Source organism: Pleurodeles waltl, chromosome 2_1 (genome assembly GCF_031143425.1).
Source record: "Pleurodeles waltl isolate 20211129_DDA chromosome 2_1, aPleWal1.hap1.20221129, whole genome shotgun sequence".
NCBI lineage: Eukaryota > Metazoa > Chordata > Amphibia > Caudata > Salamandridae > Pleurodeles > Pleurodeles waltl.
The window spans coordinates 182,908,326-182,934,132 of record NC_090438.1 but is presented as its reverse complement, the minus strand read 5'-3'; the positions used below and the strand labels follow the sequence as shown (position 1 = coordinate 182,934,132).

Sequence of the window (25,807 nt, the reverse complement as noted above, 5' to 3'; positions counted from 1 at the left end):
AGAACATCTAAAAAGCCTAAATTGTTCATAACATCTAAGTTTGGAAGACTGTCCATTTAAGGGAGATAATTCACAGAAAAAGAGGGAAAGAAAATCTGACACTACATGAGAATAAAATGTGTTACAAAGTTCAAAACGTTTAAGCTGTACCGGTTCGAAGATGTTATGTTCCAGTTGGCAGTGATTCATGTTTGACACCGAATAGAAGAGGAGCCCAAGGACTGCCTATTACACGTCAGAGACAAGACCTGGATTTTTACTGGTTTTATTGAAAATGTACAGAAAGGCAGTAAGGTAGACAGTGCTAGTTCTTTCACGTTCGTCATGTAAATATATATTCAGCATCCTCATCCATACATTTGTAAAAAGGGACGAAATAAAGAAAGAAGAACATACAAAGTTTGGAAAACATGCAGTGAATGTTCAAGTTAGAACAGGACAAGCAAAAAAAGTTTTAACAGTCTTAAAATGTATTAAAAGGGACACCACACCACTTACATGGTATTTTATAGGCTTTATAATAGGCTCTTAAGCTAGCTTTATGGCTTTTGGGAGTTGTAATCATAGCTGGGGCCTATTTTAGAACCAAGAGATGCCTTGAGAATAAAACTGCTTTGCATTTTAGGATTAAAACTATCCCTAATTATGTATTATGAGCATTTATGTGGTATTTTCATTCATTCTTTAATGTATGAAACCGGATGCCGAAAATAGGATCAACTAAACCATGTATGTATTGTTCATATTTTTAAAATCTAATAATAAATAACTGGTACAAGTACTCTTAATACTGCACTGGACACCTAGAAATTCTCCCCATCCCCACACAACATTTATTTGGCAATCTGATTAGTGAGAAAGGGAACACTCACTCAAAGTTTAAAAAACAAAACTTATGGAGTCTCATTTTGGAGCTAAAATGTTACTTCTGCATACTGTACAAACGTGGGGTCAGAAATGGGGCGGAAGAGGTGTTTGTGTGGCTAATTATGAAAAGGTACTAGACATCTCGATTTAAAATACCATGCAAGTCACACAACAACTTCTCTCCAAAACATTAACACTGAAGATGTTCCCAGAAACAAAATAGGATTCCCTAACTCTTCTACAACTGGCAGTCTTCTCCTTCAGACACAGTACTGCTGGTGGGGACAGATTAAAAGAAGCTAGAGAGAAAGAAAGAAAGAAAACATGACATTATCAAAAGGAGAAAGCAGCATGAAGTAAAAGAAAAGACCACAGTGACAACAGCAAACAAGATGACACACAAAGCCACACATTACTTTAATACAATGACATAGGCTGCAGGACGTGTCAGGAAACCACACAAGTTGGAATATTTTGAAATGTTTTAATAGCTTTGCTTCACTAGAGCATCAACAAAACAAAAAAACAAAAATCAGAAAAGCAGTAAGTGAAAGCAGACTGTCCAAGCATTGCCCATTAAAATAAGGCAAAATCAAAGTACTGGCTATTTGCACCGATGATTCACAATTTATGGGGGGAAAAAAAATCAAGATAGTAAGCCAGCAGAAACAACAATATTTTTAAATATGAGAGAAAGCGTTCATTCCCTGTTTTTACAAGTTATGGAAAAACCAGTATTCCTGAGGAGAAAACAACACGTTCCATAAATTAAGCAACAACTGTTTAATTATGGGCTAATGTAGGAAGCACAAATTTAATATTAAAAAAATATTATCGACTCAGAGGAAGAATGGGTTACAGAATTTGGAAACACTGCCCTTAGATGATTGTAGGAAAGATGGATAATCAGTGCATGCGTATTAATATGCGTTAAAGACTAAAATTGATTAAAAATAGGACTTTCAGAGTTGATTTCAATCCATATCTAAAACGGACTGCATTGCTGGGTAAGAAAGTAATCCTACATCCATGCAAAGAACTTTAAGTTGGCTTCCCGTTGAGGGGCGTGCATACAGAAACCAGCCTGCTTAGTCCACAAAAGTATCTGCTGAGAAAGACCATTTTTTCTGTAAGGGAAACGGAAGGTATCGGATAACCTCAGTGTCTACGCACTATGGGGTTAATCTTCTGTTTAACAAAAAAAAACAAAAAAAATCAGGATCAACCAACCATTTTTCAGCTGTGACTTAGGGTCTTGCATCCCCTCCCCTGCTTTGGTCAAAAGTAAAACGAAGATTTTTTTTTAAATCATCATTTATCTTTTTGCGTTCTGGAAGCTGTGGTGTTCTCCCACATCTATGTATCTATAAGGGCGTATAATTGTACTATGCAATGTGTATCATACTTCTTAATCTTGAATGCACTGTTCCTTCCTCTTTGTAAAGAGCTTAGATGGCCATTCATGACTTAAACATGCTGTATAACATCTCAGAATAAATAGATAAATATACCCACAGGAGTCCCACTGTGTTGAGTTTGTACTTCTTTGTGGTCATAGGTTGAAAAGGTCTACATTTCCTCTCGTATGATCCCCTTTTTCCTCAATGAACTAGAGTAGTCGGGCTGGTAGTGTGCATTTAACATCTCCAGCAACCTTGAGTTTTATGTGAGAACCACCTGCACTATTGTCACAACCCAGATACACCTTGAGCAGTGGGGAGCAATGGGGCAAGCACAGAACAACTGGGGAAAATGGCATATAAAATACACGTCCCACAACATACAAAACAATAATGTAGATTGTATTAATGCAGGAGATGTCTAGTAGGCCTGTCATCTGACAACCACGTTCCCCTGCCCTTTAAAAAAAAAAATATATATACACAGGTAAGATGAAAGCTCCCCAGATTAACAGCATGACTAGTTCTAACCCTCAATGAACAGGGTGTGCACTGTGATGTGAAAAACTAGCTTACATAAGAATAGCAGCTTACATAAAAAAGGACAATGTGATATTAACAATTTGCTTTTAAAACCAATTTTAGTGCTTGAGCGTTATGGACGAAGAGACTGCTCATCTTCACAATGTGCTCGAGTAGGCCGGTAGTGTACCAATGGACTAAAAGGAAATGCCCTCAGCAAGGTAACACCGGTCTGTGAGGTCACTCTTTGCTGGTCAGTGGGTCTTTGTCAGGAGGTCTGGAAAGAATGGTTAACTTATATAGCAAGTCTGATGGAGATCAGCCTCCAAGGCGATGTACTTACTAAAGTACTAAAAATTATTTTTCTAAAGTAATATTATTAAAACAACATATATTTTGATGCATTATTAATGTAAACGTTCTTTCAGCTTTTCAAACACCCACTGAGGTTGCCGCCAAGCATAAAGTGTGTCGATACTGGTCTTCGTGAACTAGTCGACATTTCAGTTCTTAATCCTAAAATATATGGGTTGGTGGAAACATTTAAGGTTGAGTTTTATTTTCTTGGTGCAACCTGCAAAGGACTCAAAGCCACTGTTATTTTCCCGGAAATTATCTCCAACTCTAGTAGATTTAAAGTGTCAAGGAAATACGAAAATAGCTGAAGTATTAAAAGCCTTCATCTGAAAGTGACTGTACAGAGGTGTTCACACAAGACCTCCTTCATCTAAATTAGCCTGCATCGTTTGTGAGATAGGAGTTTGAGCTCGGACAACCTCCAATGCCAGGTTGATTTTGTGCCACTGTTCTTTTGCCACAATGTAATTTATTTGCATCAGTGTACAACAGATGATCAGTACTGCAGAGAACAGAAAACAATAATCCTACTTGAAAACTCCACTTTTTTTTTTTTTTAAATCAAGCATTGCGCCTACAAGTCTGGACTGAAAAACATGTTGCATATGAAGGAAGGGGGGTGGAGGGGGGCTGTAGCCTAACCCATAATTTCACTAGGGCCAAGCTGTCTTAAAATGCTTATATAAATACCTTGAAGATCCATTAACATTTAGCTAGCAAATAATGCACACAACACTACTTTTCACATTACTTCTCTTACAAATACTGTAATCTATGTAACACAGTCGCTTGAAAAGCAAGGACCTTCAGTTTTGCAGTGCCCGTGATGGAGAGTAGCTTCTGTATACAGGTTTTCAAAGTGAGTATAACCATCTGACTACACCGCTTTATTTAAGCATCCTACTAACAAGCATATCAAGCCCAGTAGAGAGAATGTTGGCACAGGGTTGACTGTTCTAAGCCCAAGGCTATGCCATCGGCAGCAGGCTGTGAATATCAACCTCCCACAAGCTAGCATTACATGAAGGTCTGTCCCATCACACTGTACCAAAGGAGCTATTTATTCAGTGCACAGCCACGGAGTACTGAAAAGAAAATGCAAAAAAAATGTAAAGTTACCAACAGGGCATCATCTGAAAACGCGAAGAACACTCACATCAAGAATGAGGAGATGTAAGAAGCACAGTTTTACCTTTACCAGGATTCTTGCAAGAAAGGCAAAGGATTACTCATATGGCATGCATAAAGAAAAAAAGGTCTGAAACGTCTTAAAAATGTATAACTAGCGTGACATGTTTATTTCTACACATCTTGCTGTAACACTTTCTTGTATCGCCCTAAAACAATTTTATAAAAATACAAAAATATTGGGGTAAGAAAAAAAGAGGAAAAGAAACTGTACAAACACAGTAAATGTCCGGTCAGCAGTAAAAAAATGTCTATACTCAGTTCTTCACAGGAACACGTTTCCATTATAAAGTCATGATATGGGAAGTTAATCCACGGTTTTCTGACAACAGTTCTTAGCACAATTTTAAAACCTTGTTCACAATCTTTTTGTTTGTTAAAAGAAAAAAAAAAAAAAAAAAAAGAAAACCTTTTTATATCAGTCTTCAACAGGTAAGGAGCTCTAATGATTACAGCTGTGTGAAATGTACTCAATCCATGGAATGAAGAAGCCGACAACATGCAGCAGTGAAACACATACCAGCACCTCTTTCAGGCTAACGGTGGTAACTGGCTAAGAGCATACTACTCCTGTGGGGAAAAACATGCTAAAACAAACGTATGTTTAGCCACTCTCGTCAGTTCCACATGGGTTACTGCTCGCTTCTTCACCAAGGAACAGCCATTTCTGATGCCCCGTGATCTACAAATAATGAACACAGGGCAGGGGAGGTGGGCAAGAGAGGCAGGCAGCATAATGGAGTGGGGGCACAACAAGCCAATGTGGGAACACTCATTTCCAAAGGAAGGGTTCTACAGGAAACCCGAACTGAAAAATGAAAAAAAGGTGGATTCATGTTATTATGGATTAATTAAAACATGGTCTCCAACTTAACGAATAAATGAAAGCGATCCCAAATTTGTTATTGGTGAACATAAATGAACATGCAAGATCCTGACGTGCACCCACACGGACACAAACGGCAGTGGAATCAATTGCCCACGCAAGTTTCACATTTTTAAATTAAAGTCTGGTGCGGGGCCACCATACCAAATTGGAGAGTGTACAATATGTGCTAGCCTATCCTATCACTATTGGGTGAAGGACCAGGCCTCTGAAAGAGTTCTAGCTGTGACAGTCTCTAAACCTCTTTTCCACATTGATTTATATGGAAAGTTCCACATATAAATCTTCCCTGCTCCCTTTGGGCCATCCTCAAACTCTTCTTTGAGGCTCTTGGATGGTTCTCGGTAGTCATCCAGATCTAACATTTGTGTGCCCAGAGACACTCAATACAGAGCCTATTATTCGTTTTACACCAAAAGTTACACACACAACACTAAAGCTTCACTTTAGGCAAACTGCAGACTGATGATGGTAATTTCCTGAGTCATAAGTGTTGCAGGTTGGACAGAACTTAAACAGGTCATTTCCCATTACTAAACCCACTGCCACCCTGGAGAGTCATTCTCATACAGCCTAGCCCAAGTCTAGACTAACCATAGCCTGGCTTTCTCCAGTCGGCGCCAATATTCTGAATTATCTTTCCCTAAATGTAAATCTTTACAGGGTGAACGTTCTACTTACTGGAGCTCCCTCAAACACCTTCAACCCTGATGGGGAGAAAAGTGAGTCTCTGAATCACTGTCCTAGTCCACTAAAAGCTTTATGAAAGGCAGGCACACTTGAGCTTGGAAACAAAGGACTTATAAATTGTGGTTTTGTCATTCCAGACCCCACAATGGCAGGAGAGCTTCCAACATGTACATCTACAAAAGACCTATGATGGAAACTTTAAGATCCATCTGAAGCTGAGAAACAGCAATAGGAGAGGACATAAGCATGCAGCTGTAAAAATGTCATAACAGCTTGGCTCAGCAGGATGCAGGTTTTTCTGAAGGCCAAAGGAGTTGTGCTAAGTAAATGGGAGCACCTTATGTTTTGGTACAAAGTATACTGCAAGAGGTTTCCAAGTTCTTGTGAATTAGTGGAGTAAGAAAGATTAAATACTACTCAAATTTAGAAAAGAGCTGAACACACAGCTCTTTAAACACTACACCATGATGCAGTGACTGTCAACTTTCACTTTTAGAAGCCAGTTAACTATCACCAATTGACTGCCTTTGCCTTGGACTCTGGTACAGCACTATGGTGGCTTTCAGCTGTTGCTGCGCGATATAGATTCTGGATACAATGCCCACTTACCGCCTTTATAGGCAGCAATCCAGATTGAAGACAGGCATTCAGTTTTAGAAGGGGTAATTCTGTTTACATCATGGGTACTCCCAAACATTTTACCGGGGGCCACAAAGTTTGGTTTGTGATGTGACCGAGGGCCGCATTGATGTTAGGTGGGGGGTGGAGGGTGCAGTATGGTGGCTGAACTGCATAATGTGAAACCAGAAAACCTGCAATGAATCCTAGCTTCCCCACTTTAGCAAAATGTGTGATCCTAGGCAATTCTTTTATTTCACTTTCCCTCCTTTTTCTTCATTAGTGCATATAAGAGAACCTCAAAATACATGACTTCAGGATGTGTGCTGTGCAAAACCTCCTCCTGTGATTAATTTAATAAACTATACTGTTCATGTGTAACAAGAACCCAGGCCACCCATGGAGAGTGCCCATAACAACTGACTTGCCTCTTAGTTCACTATTGGCATGGTTTTCAGGATTGGGGGGGGGGGGTTGGTAAATGTTTCTGGATTTATGATTGAAAACCATCACTTTAAAAGAAAATACTTCTCAATGCACTGATATAATCTAATGTATTAAGTTGAAATGACTCTGTATGTTAATGAAATACAGTTTTGATTTTTTAAGAGAATTTATTATATTTATACAATTTTGCTGCAGTATGTCTTTAAAAATGACGGCTTTCCTAAAGGTGCAGGACAACCTAGTTACTTCCTTTTTTGCCTCCAATTATCATTTAAATAAAGGGTTTCCTTTTATTTAACATATTTGTAATCATTGTGCAGAGGTGAGTAAACAGCAGCCCAGTCCTGGTGTTGAGCAGGGCGCCGCACGTAAAGGTCAGGAGGGCCGCACGTAAAGGTCAGGAGGGCCGCACGTAAAGGTCAGGAGGGCCGCACGTAAAGGTCAGGAGGGCCGCACGTAAAGGTCAGGAGGGCCGCACTTCGAGTATCACTGGTTTACATCATCAGGAAGGTGCACCAGGGTTTGATATCCGAGATGCAAGTAAAGCATTAGGACCGTCAAATGTTGAGGAACTATTGTGCCTCGTGGATGTTGGTAGCTTTAAAATACTTTACCAATTTATGAAATAACGAATATGTAAAGTGTAGTAAAATAATTACTGTGTAACGTGTGGTAGGGCCAATGCTCGCTAACATCACATGTGTTGAATCCTGAAAGACCCTCATCTCTATTCTGCCAGAAAAGTATTTTTTTAGGGCGCATGAAATTGAAGATTTTCCCTTTAAAAACACTAGCTCTGCAATGGTGCTATTTTAAGGCAGTTTGGCTCTCTCGCTTCAGATGAGGCAGATTTACAGCGTCCCCTTCACCAGACATGTTTTGTGACTTTAAGGAAAAGGCCAGTGTTTAAAGGATTTCAATTCTTGTTTTATAGAAAGTGTGCGCAATTGATTCCACCCCCGAGATACATTTTAGTTAATAAAGCTTACCAGGGCAATGTAATTCATGCACCATGCAGCAAACAGCAGAGTTAACTGTAAAACAGTACACAAGTAAAAGCGAATGAAGAGGACGCGACAACAAGGAGACACAAGTGAATGTTTGTCAACCAATAATAGTGTTGCTGAAAGAAATGCACAGTACTGGGCGAGACCGCCATCTTCACATACCCAAAAGACAGAATATAACAGAGCAAACTTTCAAGTTACAACTTCATGTGAACAATGAAGAACAGTAAAGAAATCTCTAAAAACAAACATTTAAACCTTGAAGGTGAGCCGAGCAGCACGTTTGCACGTAGTCGAGGGTACAACACTGGCTGATGAAGACAACATTATGCCTGAACAGTTTTTTTTTACTATTAAACATGTCAATTGAATACGATCCCAGGTCAACTTACCAAATACAGGAAACGTGGAAGTGAATCCTCATGAAACTACAGATCAATAACGGATTCCAAGAGTAACTAGACGGGGACATTGATTAAGTGAGACAAGCACGGATGCTGCGGTACTTGGTATGTTCAGCACTTCCGGAGCTCACACACAGCCCGTGCAAAACGTCGCATTGTTAAATCTACGGTCCTTCATTGAAGCACAAGCTGGGATGAGGCCTCGGTTTTCGTTACATAGGACACTTGATGGCTAGTAAACGCTGCTGCGTGTCATCGTGCAGGGCCCAAGCCAGTGCTTAATTTGTGCTTGTTGTTTCCGGGGCTGAGCACCGGCACTTATTTTTGAGGGCCGGGGCTTATTCGTATGCCTCAAGCATTTGCTGCGAGCAAAAGACACATGGGAAAGACGGAGGAAGGGAAAACGCGTCGTAGAAAATTGCAGGATGAGCTGAAGGGGCAGGGGTGGCCGTAAATGGATTGAAGAGGCCCGAGATGGCTTCAGGATTACGCTGCCTCAGTATTCAGTGCTGGCAGATTTAATTACAGCAGCCTCGTGTTTAAGAGAAGGGCTTTGAGCACCGGCACCTCTGACAAATTAAGCACTGGCCCAAGCACACCTTCAGGCTGCTCAAAATACTATTTTGGGAACCGAGAGGAAGTGTTTATAAACGAGCAATGGACAAGTTATTATACTGAGGACGATGTGCAGGAGCGGGGCATCCTGGAACAGGGCAATTAATACTTAAGGGAGCACTTGGGGGGGGGGGGGGAGCCTGCAGATGAGGACGGGGTGATGGCGCCTAAGGGACAGGACGCGCAACGCTGCACCTCTGCAGGGACCTGTATGCTGTGCATCATTGGACCACATGGTTTGGTACAGTTCAGTGGCACAAGATTGAATCTGAATTTATTACAAGCGATGATATGCAGTAAGGCCGCTGGACAATGGATGCAGATATAACATGGCAAGTCCTGATTTTTTGGGGACGAAGCATTACACTTGGTGGGATTCAAGCATACCTTTAATGGTAGAGTCCCAGAATGCACACCTCTGTTGACTAAAAGTCAGACAAGGCTGCAGGGTCCACGTGCCTTAGATCGCTTAGCAGGTATGCCCATACACTAATGGGAACTAAAACAAATGCACATTTCCACTTTATGATGTTGAAAGCGTGAGCTGTTTTTCGTGTTTTTAAAGCATTCCCTGCTTTTTGGTGTTCCACATTTGTAATAAAAACACGCGTCAAACAATGCCCATTATTTTATTTATTATGCTCTGCGCAGAATTTCATTAGCCATTTGATAATGTGATCATGATTTAATCAGATAAAGAAGAGTAATAAGACATTGCTTGGTTTGTTAATAGCCGATAGGGTATAAAATATAACATATATAGTCACCAGGGAATTAAATCTGTCCAAATGTAATCCAGTGATACTCCGTGGTTACTGAAGCTCAGTTTGAATCCGGCTAGTCAGTCGCACCTCGCTGTCTTCACACATCTTCGCTTCAGGCACTGGTAAGGCAGCGCCGAGTGTTCCCTGAAGGCAGTGTAGATCCCGGAAGCTGGGGCTAAGAGATTTGGAGCCCCATACGACTCTGTGGATGCTTCTTACTGGGTGCAAACAACATGGCTCAAATTGCTGCCCTTCTTTGTGCTAAGGTGCTTGGTGATTCAACGTTTTGATATAGGGTTAAAACCTAAATCTTCAAAGCAGTTTCTTGCTTTTTCAGGCCTGGTGCTGCTGAACTCTATTTGTCAAGTCTTACTTAGCAGCAGCCACTCAAGCATCACAGCACTCGGGCTTCCTAGCGCAAGTTCACCTGGCAAGCATCCATCGACAAGGAGGCACTTCTCAGATGATCAGCACTGGCTTCTCGGGAGTGCGGATAAAGATGTCCCAGGCAGGACAAGTGCTCTAGAAACTCAAGTCACGGCAGTCGACACCCCAGTGGGGTAAATGGCTCTCCCTTCTCTATGCAGAAGCGGAGGAACGGGTATGCGTGGGCTGCTGCACATCTGACCCGTTCCTAATATTCAGGGAAACCCATCAAGGCTGCTCGCTCTCTCAGATGCTGCTTGCGTTGGACAACATATTAAGCACTGAAGGATGGGGGAAGGGCATACGCCTGCAGAAGAGGGAACACGTTGTATCCCTGTATGCAGAGCACAAGCTGCTGCACCTGTGGGATCTCCGAACCAGGATATTGTGGGCTGGTCCTGGCCGAACGGGGAGAAGTAGCTGGGCTTTTTACGAACTGGAGCAAGACGTGCGCCTGTCCTCTGGCTGTATCTCAATGGGAACCACCGAGGTCATACACTTCACCGACATCCAATGGGAACCCAGGGTTTCCACTACCTGGGGGTCAGGATCTACCACTCGGATAAGGATGCCACAGAGGGTAACCCTGGGGGTGCCCTGCAGACCTTAAGAGGAAATGTGATGGCCTGGCTAACGTTTAGACTACCCATCATCGCCAGGATAGCGCTGGCAAAGATGATCATACTATTGCAACTTTTATATGATTTCACCAATACCCCAGGCTGGATACCACGGAACTAGTTCTTCTCCCTAAGCACCCTACTCCGGGAACTAATATGGGACGGGGAGGTCAATAGAGTGTCCCAGCGTGCACTGCAACATCTGCTGTGAGAAGATGGACTTGGGGTGCCAGACTACAAATTGTATTACTTTGCGGCGCAGCTACAGTAACCATTAATGACTGGCCAGAACCAGCATGAAGAACTGGGGGAGGTCGGTGTAAAGCGCACTACTCACCCGTGAAGATCTCAAGGCGCTGAGAGAGGGAGAGAGAGAGGGAGAGACCCCGCGACTGCTCGACCAGCCAGGTCTTGAGAAGTTTCCTGAAGGTCATGAGGTCTTTGGTCTGGCGCAGGTGGATGGGAAGCGATGCTGCTGCTGCTGCTCCTTCACAGCCAGGAGAATGGAGTGTGGTTGGTGGAGGAGTGAATGGCAGCAGAGCAGACCACACCGGGGGACAGTTACACACATGATGCATTTCGCAGCCTAGTAACCTTTCTATTCACCTGATTTTATACAGTGCGTGGCCAACCGACGGGCTTCCCAGCGCTGTCAGTGCTAATTTAAGTAGAGAGCTGGATCGCATAGCAGAAAAAACTTAAGAAAATAGATAAGTGTGAGGAAATGCCTTTTTGGCATGGTTACCCCCTGACTTTTTGCCTTTTGTTGATGCCAGTTATGACTGAAAGTGTGCTAGGACCCTGCTAACCAGGCCCCCAGCACCAGTGTTCTTTCCCTAAACTGCACCTTTGTTTCCACAATTGGGACAGCCCTGGTATACAGATAAGTCCCTTGTAACTGGTACCCCTGGTACCAAGGGTCCTGATGCTAGGGAAGGTCTCTAAGGGCTGCAGCATGTCTTATGCCACCCAAGGGACCCCTCACTCAGCACATGCACACTGCCTCACAGCTTGTGTGTGCTGGTGTGGAGAAAATGACTACGTCGACATGGCACTCCCCTCAGAGTGCCATGCCCTCAACCCACTGCCTGTGGCATAGGTAAGTCACCTCTCTAGTAGGCATTACAGCCCTAAGGCAGGGTGCACTATACCACAGGTGAGGGCATAGGTGCATGAGCACTATGCCCCTACAGTGTCTAAGCAAAACCTTGGACATTGCAAGTGCAGGGTAGCCATAAGAGTATATGGTCTGGAAGTTTGTCAAACACGAACTCCACAGCTCCATAATGGCTACACTGAAATCTGGGAAGTTTGGTATCAAACCCCTCAGCACAATAAATGTACACTGATGCCAGTGTGGGATTTATTGTAAAATGCACCCAGAGGGCATCTTAGGGATGCCCCCTGAATAGCAGTCCAACTCCTAGTGCTATGCTGACCAGTTTCTGCCAGTCGGCCACAACCAGACGAGTTTCTGGCCACATGGGGAGAATGCCTTTGTCACTCTGAGGCCAGGAACAAAGCCTGTACTGGGTGGAGGTGCTTCTCACCTCCCCCTGCAGGAACTGTAACACCTGGCGGTGAGCCTCAAATGCTCATGCCTTATGTTACAGCACCCAGGGCATCCAAGCTAGTGGAGATGCCCGCCCCTCCGGCCACTGCCCCCACTTTTGGCAGCAAGGCTGGAGGAGTTAATGAGAAAAACAAGGAGGATTCACCCACCAGTCAGGACTGCCCCTAAGGTGCCCTGAGCTGAGGTGACCCCTGCCTTTAGAAATCCTCCATCTTGAGATTGGAGGATTCCCCCCAGTAGGATTAGGGATGTGCCCCCCTCCCCTCAGGGAGGAGGCACAAAGAGGGTGTAGCCACCCTCCAGGAGAGTAGCCATTGGCTATTGCCCTCCTGACCTAAATACACCCCTATATTTAGTATTTAGGGGTGACCCAGAAACCAGGAAACCAGATTTCTGCAACCTACACAAAGAAGGACTGCTAACCGGAAAGCCCTGCAGAGACGACAACTGCTTTGGCTCCAGCCCTACCGGCCTGTCTCCAGACTCAAAGAACCTGCTCCAGCGACGCATCCGACAGGGACCAGCGACCTCTGAAGCCTCAGAGGACTGCCCTGAAACCGAAGGACCAAGAAACTCCCGAGAACAGCAGCACTGTTCACCTACAGCAACATTTTTGCAACTTTGAAGCAACTTTTAAAGAACTCACTCTTCCCGCCGGAAGCTTGAGACTTCATCCTCTGCACCCGACGCCCCCGGCTCGAGCTCCAGAAAACCAACACTGCAGAGAGGACTCCCAGGCGACTGCGACCTCCCTGCACCTCCACAGCGACGCCTGCAGAGAGGATCCAGAGGCTCCCCCTGACCGCAACTGCCTGGAACAAAGAACCCGATTGCCTGGACCAAGCACTGCACCCGCAGCCCCCAGGACCGAAAGGAACTGAACTTCAGTGCAATAGTGACCATCAGGCGACCCTCTGTCTAGCCCAGTCGGTGGCTGGCCCGAGAAGCCCCCCTGTGCCCTGCTTGCATCGCTAGAGTGACCCCCGGGTCCCTCCATTGATTTCTACAGAAAACCCAACGCCTACTAAGCACACTGCACCCGGCAGCCCCTGTGCCGCTGAGGGTGTGTTTTGTGTGCCTGTTTGTCCCCCCCCCCCCCCCCAGTCTGCCCTTCGAAGACACAGGTACTTACCTGTTGGCAGACTGGAACCGGAGCACCCCTGTTCTCCATAGGCGCCTATGTGTTTTGGGCCCTCCTTTGAGCTCTGCACCTGACCGGCCTTGTGTTGCTGGTGCAGTGACTTTGGGGTTGCCTTGAACCCCCAACGGTGGGCTGCCTATGCCCAGATAACTGAACTTGTAAGTGCTTTACTTACCTCAGAAACTTAACCATACTTACCTCTCCCAGGAACTGTTGATTTTTGAACTGTGTCCACTTTTAAAATAGCTCATTGCCATTTTAACCTATACTGTGTGTACTACTGCTTTATTTCAAAGTTCCTTACTTACCTGTGTAAAGTACCTTGCATTTTATGTATTTACTTCAAATCTTGAGGTTCTAAAATAAAGAAAATATATTTTTCTATATAAAAACTATTGGCCTGGAGTTAAGTCTTTGAGTGGGTGTTCTTCATTTATTGCCTGTGTATGTACAACAAATGCTTAACACTACCCCCTGATAAGCCTACTGCTCGACCACATTACCACACTACCACAAAATAGAGCATTAGTATTATCTAATTTTGCCACTATCAACCTCTAAAGGGAACCCTTGGACTCTGTGCACACTATCTCTCACTTTGAGATAGTATAAACAGAGCCAACTTCCTACAATAGGTTTTGAATTTCTTTCTAAAACTCCTGTAGTTATTGTCCCTTCTCAGCTTCATCAGTAAAGCATTACAGAGTCTGCGTCCAAGATATATGAATGAACAATGTCCACGTCTGGTTCTCCTGATCCTGGGAACAACTAGAAGATCAAGGTTGTTGGACCGGTGATCCCTATTGGCCTGATAAGGAGTGATCCAGCTGGGGAAGAATGAGGGGGCCCACATTATGTGTTGCCTGATGTGCATACAGAGAGCCTTGAATTGTGTTCCGCAATTTATGGGTAACCAATGCAGAGCTTTGAGCGCGCCGATTGAGATTTTAAAACCCCCAGCAGCAACCGTGCAGCAGTGTTCTGAATAATTTGTAGTCTCTTAATAACTGCCAGTAGGCTACCCAGATACAGGGAGTTGCCATATTCGAGGCAGGAAGGAATTAGGCCTTGAATCACTGTTATTTGAGCCTCTACTGGCAGCCATTTCAGAGTCTTCCCTAAGGCTCCCAAAAGACCAAAACAACTGCCAGCCATCTTCTTTACTTAGGATGACATAGAAAGATGCTTAACCAGTGTGATCCCTAGGCTCTTAACTTCCAGTTCGGGAGATGGATGTTCTCCAATGGAACAGGGCCAGCTAATTTGGTTCCAGAGTGATAGGTTATTGCCAGCTCCCATGACCTCTGTTCTTTTTCTCTATTTAGCTTTAAGCAGCTGGCTGCCATCCAACTGGAAACCTTTCCTGAACAGCTGTTCAGTCTCACAGAAGTGGAGCCTATATCAGGGGCTAGCGAGACAATAAGCTGAGTATCGTTCGCGTTCAATATAATTTTAAAGCCAAAAGAACAACTGATATCAGAAAGAGGGCGGAGATATAAATTGAAGAGTGTAGGGCTCAGGGAGGAATCTTGAGGAACCCCACATATCAGCTGGTGTCTGGAGGTGAAAAATGGTCCCTTTTTAACTTGGAAGCTATGCTTCTCCAAGAACGATGCAAGCCATCCTAGGGCTCTCTTTGTAATACCGTATTCCTCCAGACAATGGAGTAGGATGGAATGGGAGACTGTGTCGGATTCAGCACTTTAAGTCTAGAAGGATCAACGCTGCAGAGCCACCTTGACCTAAGACTAGTTTAAGATCTTCTGTGGCTCTTAGCAGGGCTTTTTCTGTGCCGCAGCTCAAATGTAAACCTGCTTAGGTGGGGTGGAAGATATTATTGGCTTCCAAATAGTTTACGAGCCATCTGTTTATTATCTTCTCTAAGATCTTACTAACTCCTGGGAGAAGTGATATGGATCTATAATTTCCTGAAACCTCTGGGTCCAGGGTAGGCTTCTTAAGTAATGGCCAAATAACCACTTTTCCATTCCTCTGGAACAATGCAATTATTCAAAGACATATTATATATGCCTGTCAAAGCAGTAAGCACCACATCTCCCCCAGCAAGAAGACTGGTAACAGGTTCATGGATTTAGCACTGGGCACTGTGTGCAAGGACAGACACTGAAAATCGCCAGATGGCCCGCAGCATAGCTCGTGAAAGGCAGATGTTGAAAGCTGGGGACTAGCAGAGGAAACTGCCATACAGCTAGAGAAACATAAAAGGATACACAGGAAACCTTTGGCAGAACAGTGGCAAGACGTTGTACCCAGCTTTACTGACATGGGGCTCACAGACCACGATAGAGGTTTGCCACTCTAGGAGCCCTGATATCACTCCAAACGAGGGAGGAACATGCATGCTCTATGTAACATGCACAACACTCCAGTATTACTTGTCCCAGCCATTAATTCTCCTACATGTCCTATGAAGGTATCACAACTCAACCATGACACCCATGTGTGTAGAGATATAGAGGGCCTCAATGACACCAAACTCGCTATGGTAGGTTTAGTTTATTTGCTTTAGACATTTATTGCAGTCTTATGCGAGTGATACAGACAACATTAATTGCTTCCTACCTTGTTCTGGAATTGTACCTCTGTGCAGTGAAATGATGCTGCGCAGCAGAATAAAGTTGCACATTGACAAAAATGATAAAAACTGAAAATGTTACTTACCCAGTACACATCTGTTCGTCGCTTGTTGCGAAGAGGTCTATGTTGGGGGTTCCCCACATGTGAAAGTACTGTTGAATCACTTTCGGTGAATCTCCCATTCATGTATTTGTTGCTGCGTCCTGCTTAAAAGGTCCGCTAGTTGGTTGTGTATCCCCGAGATACACTCTGCTAGTAGTTAATGTGATTGTGAATTGCCCATTTCCAAATTGTCTGTGCTAGAAGGGACAACTGAGACCAGTGTGTCCCCTTCCCACCCCCGTTTTTGCAGATAATACATTATGGGCATGTTTTCTGTCCGTATCAACACTGTTTTGTGTGTGATCTGTGGCTGAAATGCTTCGAGTGCTAGGAACACTGCTAGTAATTCCAAGTGATTTATGCGATAAGTGTTGATGTAAGTCCCATTCCCCCTGTATGGTAAGGTTGCTGAGATGGGCTCCTCAACCTATCATTGATTCATTGTGGTGATTATACTCTGTGGCACAGGGTGCTGAAATGGCCGCCCTTTTAATGAGTTGGTGTGATTCCACCATTGCAGAGAGATGTACGTTTGGCGGTCCAACAACACTAGATTGTGAAGTTGACCCTGTGCTTGAGACCATTGTTGTGAAAGGCACTGTTGTAGGGGTCTCATGTTTATACATGCATTGGGTACTATTGCTATGCACAATGTCATCATTCCAAACAGTTTCATGATAAACCTTACTGTGTAAGTGTGATTGTATTGTAGCTGGGATATGAGATTGTGGAAAGCTTGAATTCTCTGTGGGCTTGGGTATGCTAATGCTGACTCAGTGTTGAGAAGTGCTCCCAGGTACGGTTGTATTTGCGCTGGTTGCAGATGAGATTTTTGGTACTTGATTGTGAACTCTAGACTGTGTAGGGTATCAACTGTATTGTGTGCGCTGTTGACAGGTTGGAATGGTGCTGGCTTTTATGAGCCAGTCGTCCAGATAGGGAAAGACATGTATATGTTGCCTTCTGAGGTATGCTGCAACCACTGCGAGGCATTTGGTGAATACATTTGGTGCTGTTGTTACTCCAAAGGGTAGCCCTTTGAACTGGCAGTGTTTGACTGCTATCACAAATTTTAGGTATTTGCGATGTGCTGGATGCATGGGAATGTGGAAATAAGCATCTTTTAGATCTAATGCTGTCATGTAGTCTTGTTTTTGTAGTAGGGGAATGACATCCTGAAGAGTGACCATGTAGAAATGCTCTGAGAGGATGTGTCGGTTGTGGGGTCAGAGATTCAGGATTGGTCTGAGTGTACCATCCTTTTTGGTATAAGGAAGTATAGAGAATATACTCCGGCCCCTTGTTGAGGTATATGTACCATTTCTATTACATTTTTTAGTAGAAGTGATTGTACTTCTTGTTTTAACAAATTTAGGTGTTCCAGAGAAAGCCTGTGCAAGCGAGGGGGAATGTTTGGTGGAGTAGAGAGGAGTTCTAGGCAAAATCCATTTTGGATAATTGACAGAACACATTGATCCATTTGTAATGTTGTGCCATTGTTGGTAGAAATGTTCCAGTCTTCCTCCCAGAGGAGATATATACTGTGTGGAGATGTGCAGAAAGTCACTGTTTAGTTGAGGTGGAGGCACCTCTTGAGGTGGTGGATTTACCTCGACCTCTAAAGTGGTTTCCTTTCTAAGATCCTCTGAAAGAACCTCTGGTGTAAAACTGTTGTCCTTGCTTTTGTTGGATTGTGGATGGCTCCAAAGTTGATGGTTTAAAACCACCTCTGAACTGGGGCCTACGTAAATTTCCCAGAGCAGGTGTACTATAAAGGGCACCCATAGTCTCAGCTGTCTGAGTCTTTCTTTAATTTCTCCATGGTGGTATCCACCTCTGGGCCAAATAAGTGCTGTTTATCAAAAGGCATATTGAGTACTGCCTGTTGTATCTCAGGTTTGAACCCTGAAATTCTTAGCCATGCATGCCTTCTGAAAACCACACTGGTGGTGATGCCCCTTGCTGCAGTGTCTGCTGCATCTAAGGCAGACCGAATTTGATAGTTAGAGATAGCCTGGTCCTCTGTAACTACCTGCTGTGCCCTTTTTTGGTGTTTTGGTGGAAGGTACTGTAAGAACTTCTCCATCTGATCCAAATGAGCTCTATCATATCTTGCTAATAGAGCTTGAGAGTTCACAATTCTCCAGTGATTAGCAGCTTGAGTTGCTACTCTCATCCCTGCTGCATCAAACTTGCGACTCTCCTAATCTGGGGGAGGACAATCCCCTGTGGACTGGCTATTTGCCCTTTTCCTCGCTGCACTAACAACAGAGTCAGGTGGCAACTGTTGTGTGATAAAAAGTGGATTTGAAGATGTAGGTTTGTACTTTTTATCCACCTTTGGTCTAATCATCCTAGCCTTCACTGGCTCCTTAAAATTGTCACATGCATGTTTAAGCATGCCTGGGAGCATTGGTAGGTATTGATACTCTTTGTGAGTGATTGATAGTGTACTGAATAAAAAAAATCATCCTCTATGGTATCTGACTGCAACTGCACGTTGTGCTATGCAGCTGCCCTAGCTATGACCTGATTGTAGGCAGTGGTGTCTTTAGGTGGAGATGGCCTATCCAGGTATAAATCAGGATCACTGGATGGAATAGGGTATGGATCATAAATCCCATGGGTCCATATTGTAATGTGTCACCCAAATCATGCTCATGTGTAGAGATAGGGGATAATGGAGAAAATTGTGTAGGTGAAGGTGGTGGTGGAGATGTAGGAAGCAAAGAAGAATGTGGTAGTGAAGGCTGATGTACTGCCTTTGGTTTCGCCTTATGCTTACATATCTTAGCAGGTGGAGGCCCAGCTTCTAAACTCTCTTGGAAAGTTAACCTTCTTTTGGTTGTAGAAGGAGGAGAAGCAATAATCCTTCTGGTGTCTTTATGGATTTGGCACAGTATGGGCCTTATTTCTGAAGACTCCTCTGTAGTTGGAACATATTTTCCACCAACAGGTTTTAGCTCTGAAAGTTTGGAGACCAAATATTTTATTCGGACCGAGAATGTCAGCTCCTAAGTGGATGGTAGTTTTTTCGGCACCAAAATGGATGGTATTGTATTGTATTGTAATCGTGGGTTTTTCGGCTCTGAGGTGTAAGTCTCCGCTCTTTGGCCCGATCCAGAAACAGGTGTGGAACACTGTTCGGTCTGCACCAAATGCACTTTGGCTTTTTTCGGTGCCGAACCAGAGGGTTGGTCATCGGTATGTATTTTTCGGGCCCAACCATGGCCAGCAAGCAGTGGTAGACCCAAGACCAGTGCTGATGTCTTTTTGGTTGCCTCTAGCTGATGGGAAGGAGCTGATGTACTCATGTACTGCGCCGCTGGAATCGATTGACTGTCCCCATATGAGTCTCGGTCTGAATCAAAGTCTGCGATGGAAACTGCAGTCTGAGCTTGTTCTTCTCCAAAAATGTCGGGCGCTTGTTCTGATTACTTGGACGCCAACTCCAACCAAAGCTCTAGTCGATCCCTCAGAGTTTTCTAGGAACTGAAGGATCGACACGCTTCACAGCTTTCCTCCCTGTGATCCAAAGAAAGACAGAGGTTGCACACTGAGTGTTGGTCGGTGTATGAGACCTTGGTGTGACAGAGGGCAAAAGCGAAATGGAGTCCGCTCCATCAGCCGGACATCATTTAACAACCACGAGTCGAAGTAGGCCCGAGAAGGGTGCGGTCGCCCTAAAATGGTGTTTGATCGATCCCCAACAACTGCAATCGAATTGAATCGAATGTAGGTGAGAAAACACGATACCGACGTTTTAAGAAAGAAGAGAGAAATTCCCGAACCAAGATATACCGGAGCGAGAGGAAACACGTTCGAACCTGACGACAGAGAGAAAACAATCTAACAAGGGACTCGTTGCCCATGTGCACTATTACCACTCAATCTTGTGACCAGAAAAAGCTTCTTTGAAGAAAAACAACTTGTTACATTCCGAGCCCAACACTAGATGGCAGACTTATGCAAAGCAAGCACAATCTTCCTTTAATGGTGGCCTAAGCATGGGATTTTAAAGGGTAGACCCAGTCCATCAGTGGATCTAAGCAATTTGATGTCTTTCTTCTCCGAGAACATACTGTCCAATACGTTTGCCATATCTTTTTGCAGGAATATTTCAACTTAGCCCTATCCTGGCAGAGGTTTATTGTGTTTTTACTATTTCCCAGTCCAATTCAATACCCTAGCAGTTCAGCCCTACGAATTACAAAAGGAAAACAATTCCCCCCAACAAGCACTTGACGCAGGCCTTCCACAGAGAAAAGACATCAGAATTTCAACCCTGGTCTCCCCACTAACAAGAAGGCGGTGTCACTGTTTCTACTCCGATGAAAATAGTTCTGTCAGTCCCATGTCAGCCCCTCTTTATCATGCTTTGTGTGACGATCATTTGAATCTCCATACTACAGCAGTGATTAGCAAGTAGGAAGTGCTGGCTCCTCAGAAAGCGAAGTGAGACACTTTAGTGGCTTCCCCCAGCATCAGAACCCATATCATGATTTCAAGTTGCCATATAAAATTGTATACAGTACATGATCAGCATCCTATATATTCCAACAACTGAATGTGACCCTTAAGTATCCAGTGTTAAACCCCGGCAATGACCATCTGCAGTATGTGCCATAAGAGGAGACATACATTATGGGGCCCATTTATCAATACAGCAGCCACTTAATAGAGCTTGTCACCCAAAAGCAAATGGGACACCACCTACACACACCTACAGAGAAATGATTTCACATAGGATACTTTAATCTCAGGCAGCGTAGAGGAAGACTGACCTCTTCAAAGACGAACAAACACTGGAGTACTGTGGTGCCAGAGTTCAATCCTACACAGAAGGATATGATGGACCCTTTAGTCACTGTAAAGGAACAAAATGATTACTTACCTGCAGGAGTAGGGTTTTTGTGGGTGCTGTCGTCTACCATCATTTGGTGGTATCTCTGCCCTCTGCGACTTCAAACATACGCCTTGGAAGTTCCCGTGCATGGTTCCAGTCTTCGGATTTTTCCACTCCTTACTGACTTGTTGGTTCTTGAACCTTTCCTTCGTTTGGCTGTATTGTTTGACCTCTCAAATCCGTGGAGGCAGGTGGGTCGCATGTAAATACAGAAACGTCTTAAAGCTGCAAAGCTACTCTTGCAGGTAAGTAACCATTTTGTTTTACAGTGATGTCAACACAGTAATGCTTTCTGAAGGTGTCTGGAGGACCATGTAGCTGTCATACGAATGCTGTTGACTGACAGAAAGGCTGGGTTGTTTCCTTTTATCTTGTGGGGAGCACGATTGATTTAGTTTCTAGTGATTTCCTGGTGTTTGTTTAGCAGGTTTGAACTGTCTACGCTGCCCATTGTGTGATCATTCCCTTGGTTACTTGTGTCCTCTTGCTTGCCCGTGCAAAGGAGGCAAAACGCAGACTCACATTTTCTTAGATTTCTTGTTTCTAGGATGTAGCATGACTGCCCTCCTTATGTCTAGTGTGTGCCGGGCTCTTTCAGCATGTCTCTTTGGAATTTTGAAGTACTATGGTAGCTGTATAGATCAGATAAAGTGAAAACTGAGTGTTCGTTCTCAAAACCACTCCGTCCTAGTGGATATGTAAGCAAGGTTCTAGAATTGTGAGTGCTTGGAATTTGCTGACCCTAGATGGTGAAGCGATAGCTACTAGAAAGTCTGTTTTCAATGTCAGGAATTTGAATTCAGACTTGTGCATGGTCTTAAATGGCTCCTTCACTAGTTGTGCGAGTACTGTATTGAAGTTCTACATGTGTGAGTGCCGCGCTTGGGGCCACCCTTTTTGCACCTTCTAGGAACTCTTTATTGCCAGAAGGGAAAAGACTGGCTCCTGGGAGTCCTCTACTGTAGGCCACAATGGCCGCTAAGTGGACTTTGAGTCATGCATCCATCAAGCTGATCTCTATGAGGTGGGTTAGAGACGTTAGAACTAAGAGCACCACAGTACTATTATAGAGGAAACCTTGCTTCTTGTGCCAGTGGATATATCTCTTCCACTGTACGGTGCATCAGTTGTATAGACTTGGTCTTCTGGCCTCCTTGAAGATTTCCATGATACTCTGGACCAGGCTGCAAGACAGGCTTGCTGGTACTGGGTGGCAGACCTGCCCCCTCTGCATTGTGAGTAGGCCCTGCATTGCTGGCAGGCTCAATTTTGCTCCGTGCAAGATTTTCACTACATCTGAGAACCACGTCTGCTTGGCCCACTATGAGAATATCAGGAAGAGGGTCATATCAGAGTGCCTGAATTTGCCTTCCCATTGGGATCAGTGGAACCTGTGTAAAAATCATATACAAATATAATTGACTGGCTTATCGGTATGGCACTTCCCTTGGAATGGTGGTTTCTGTACATGGATGCCAAAGCGTTTTCTGGGCTTGTGAACAGATCTGTGTCTGGTATGCATTATTTGCAAAAAGCGTCATCCAACTTTTGTTGTTTTAGCGCCCACTCATGCCTGCTTAGCTTGTCTGTTTCTAGGTGTGGAATACCTGGTTGGTGTACGGCTCCCTGTGACATCTCCCTCAATCTCACATTCGGCTAGTTTTGACAGTGGGCAGGACCTCTTTCCTTTCAGTTTGTTGATTCAGACATCGTAGTTTTATTGTGTGTTAGTATCAAGCACCGTTTTGCTCTCTAATAGTGCTTGGAAGGCCTTCAGTGCAAGGAACACAATTTTGCGTTCTAACAGATTTAAGTTATTGACTGCATCTATAGTGCTCCAACAGCTCCATGATTGAGGTTCCAGATGAACCCCACCCTCCACCAACCTATGTGGGATGCACCTGTGGTGACAGCTACTGTTGCAGCTGATGGCCTGAAAGGTCTTCCCACTGTAATTGTGATCAACCACTTTATGTGCTCCTGGATACCTTCAGTGACAACCAATAGCTCTTCTTAATTCCCTGTGACCACTTGTGAAACCGTTCCTGGATTGGGCGCATTTGTGTAATCTAGCTTGTGGGATACAGGATACCAGACGGCCCCTTCTGTAAAAAGGTATGCTTGGGCTGCTAGTGCCCTGATCCGTTTAGAGATAGGACTGGCCCTCACCTTTCTTAAATTTAGTGTCGCTCCCAAGAAAGCCTTCTCTTGTTCTTGAATTGGAAATTATTTCTTTAATTTACTGTGAACCTAAGCTGTGGAGTGTATTCGTCACAATCCATATATTCTCCTGACATTGGCATTATAAACACTTATCAACCAGTCGCCTAGGTATGGGTACACATGTATGACCTGGTTCCTTATGTGTGCGGCTACTACTACTAAGCATTTTGTAAAAAAACCCTAGCACAGATTTTATGCCAAAGGGTAACCTACCTTGAATTGGTAGCGTACCTTATCTGACGATTCAGGGGTATTTATTGTGCTTGTGGGTCACAGGAATGTGCAGGTAGGCGTCCTTCAGATCTATTGTACCATATAATCCTGTCATCTTTAGGAATTGAATGATTAATTGTATCAATGTCATATTCAAACATTGAGTGCATATGTATTTGTTTAGATGGCCTGGGTCTAGGATTGGTTTCAAAGATTGATCTTTTGGTACAGGAAAGTATGATGAGTAGACCACTTTTCTGAGATTTCTTTGAGAAACTCTGTACGACTCATTTTTTGATAAGCTCCTTCACTGCCTGTCGCAGCTGAAGTGGCTCTTCCCTTGAGAGTGACCTCTACCTTGGTGGAATAGAAGGGGGTTTTCTGAGACATTGTTATATAAATTTAAATAGCTATTTGTCTGATTTGATTGCCCCAATTTGTGGACGAATCTCCTCCCACCCACCTCCATCTTGTCTTGTGCTGGGGTGTGCCTCATGAAAGTCATTTGTTTGCTGGCTTTGCTCCCTTTGGGGCTGGATCTCTTCCTCTGTCCCTCCCCCCAAAAGGCTGCTGTTGAGGATACTTCCATTGGGTGGTTGAGGTCAGAGGTGCTGCTGATTGGCTAAATCCTGGTTGTTGTGAGGTTGCTCTGTGATGGATACCCACTCTGTTAACGGTCTTCTGGTTGCCATGGCTCATTGTTTTGATGACCCTCAAAATTACAATGCCTCTATTGCTTTAGACATTTCATTATCCTTTGTGATCTGTTGTAGGTCCTCATCCATTGCTGAGCTGAAGAGGATCTTGTTTGCCAAGGACATAGTAATGCATGAGGCTTGTACCTATGGACTGATCACCGAGACTTTCAGCCAGGCGTGCCTTCTCAGAGTTGTCCCTGTAAATATCAGCCTGCTGGCTGTCACCACTTAATTGAGTGCCCACTTGAAGAAGGTGTTGGGAATGGTTTTACTCCCCTGTACCATGGCCTTCACACTTCTGGTACTCCTCTAGGAGATGCTGCATGAACTCTTTCATTCAGTACCCTGCTGATGACCGTAGCGGTTGAGGTGGACGTTTGAGTTTGCAGTTCTTCACTAGGTAGCCACACCGGTTTCTGTCTTCCTGTCCACTATCTCTAAATGCTTGTTATGATCGGCTATCTTTTATTCTGTAAAACTGTCTGACCTTTTGCCAGAAGCACTCAAACTAAATATATGACACTGGAAGGTTTTTAGCCCAGACTCTTATTGAAAGTATTTGTAGGCTTGTGTCTCTGAACAATCAGCTCACTAACCAGTAGCGCATTCTGCTAAATTTGTAAATGGCTGAGGTGCGACATACAGAGGGAATATTGATCCACACTCCTATGGGAATGGGGTACAGCAACAGGTCACCAGAAGGGGGACAGGGCACACAAGTCTTTCTCATGCAGCCTAAAAAAACATACCATGCTTTCTGATAGTGTGGGTCCCAACTCATCAAGGTAGAGTTCTTCACAACTCTCACAGTGTGTACATGATCTTAAAAAAAGCCTAATCCGATCTCTTGGTGCTAGGAAGATGCAAATGGTAGGGCAGGAGGCCAACATGCTGTATGGAACAATCTCATTTTAGAAATAGTATGCCTAAAATATTTGGAACTAAAAAGACTAAATACTGAATATTCTAAGGGTCCAAGGGTGCAAACCATAGCCCAGTGCACCAACTTGGCCCAATCCACTGAACCCAGGTGGACTGACCGAAGCAATGTGATCACCATTGCCCAAGGATACAAAATACTTACTTTTTCCTTTCTTTTTCCCTTTTTAGAGTTTGCGACCCGCCAGCTTGCTGTGCTTGGGACTGTAGTAGTTCTGCTGCTGTCTTTCTCTGTTTGAATGCGTTTACTTCATCGTCAAGAGATTTCTTTTTGTCCTCCAGCTTTTTTTTCTCCTCCTGATGCATTTTCTTCAAACGGTCAAATTTTTCATGTAGCTGAAGTAGTAGTGAACAAACAAAGCAGGTAAATGTTTATCATTCAAGAGCAGGAAAATAATTCCATTTAATAGTCACTAAGTTGTGAAACTCTTTAGTGTAATCACCAGGGGAACGTTTAACAAAACGGATTTTTTGAAAATATTTTATTAGGTTTTGCAGAAACAACAACTGGGGTAACATGGCCTGCAGCAACAGCAGACTTGATGTCTACATAGAAAAAGGAACAAACATCTAATATGATGGTTCTGCCCAGTCATTCACTTT

At 43.9% G+C, this 25,807-nt stretch overlaps 1 protein-coding gene across 7 annotated transcripts in view; it reads right to left on the bottom strand.

Annotated features, from left to right (window-relative positions):
• Positions 1 to 249: 249 nt before the first annotated feature.
• SEPTIN6 (septin 6) overlaps positions 250 to 25,807 on the bottom strand; it is a 148,682-nt gene continuing 123,124 nt past the window's right edge. For 2 of the 7 annotated variants that reach the window (XM_069212277.1, XM_069212300.1), the window contains exons 9-10: positions 25,350 to 25,540; positions 250 to 1,166 (exon numbers count right to left, since the gene is read on the bottom strand). In XM_069212277.1, coding sequence (XP_069068378.1) covers positions 1,157 to 1,166; positions 25,350 to 25,540 — 201 coding nt within the window. In that variant the 3' untranslated portion in view covers positions 250 to 1,156. Of the gene's footprint in view, positions 1,167 to 1,331; positions 4,232 to 4,414; positions 5,143 to 7,964; positions 8,010 to 25,349; positions 25,541 to 25,807 lie in introns of those variants that run through there. The other 5 variants (XM_069212263.1, XM_069212294.1, XM_069212288.1 and 2 more) reach the window with 4 other exon arrangements.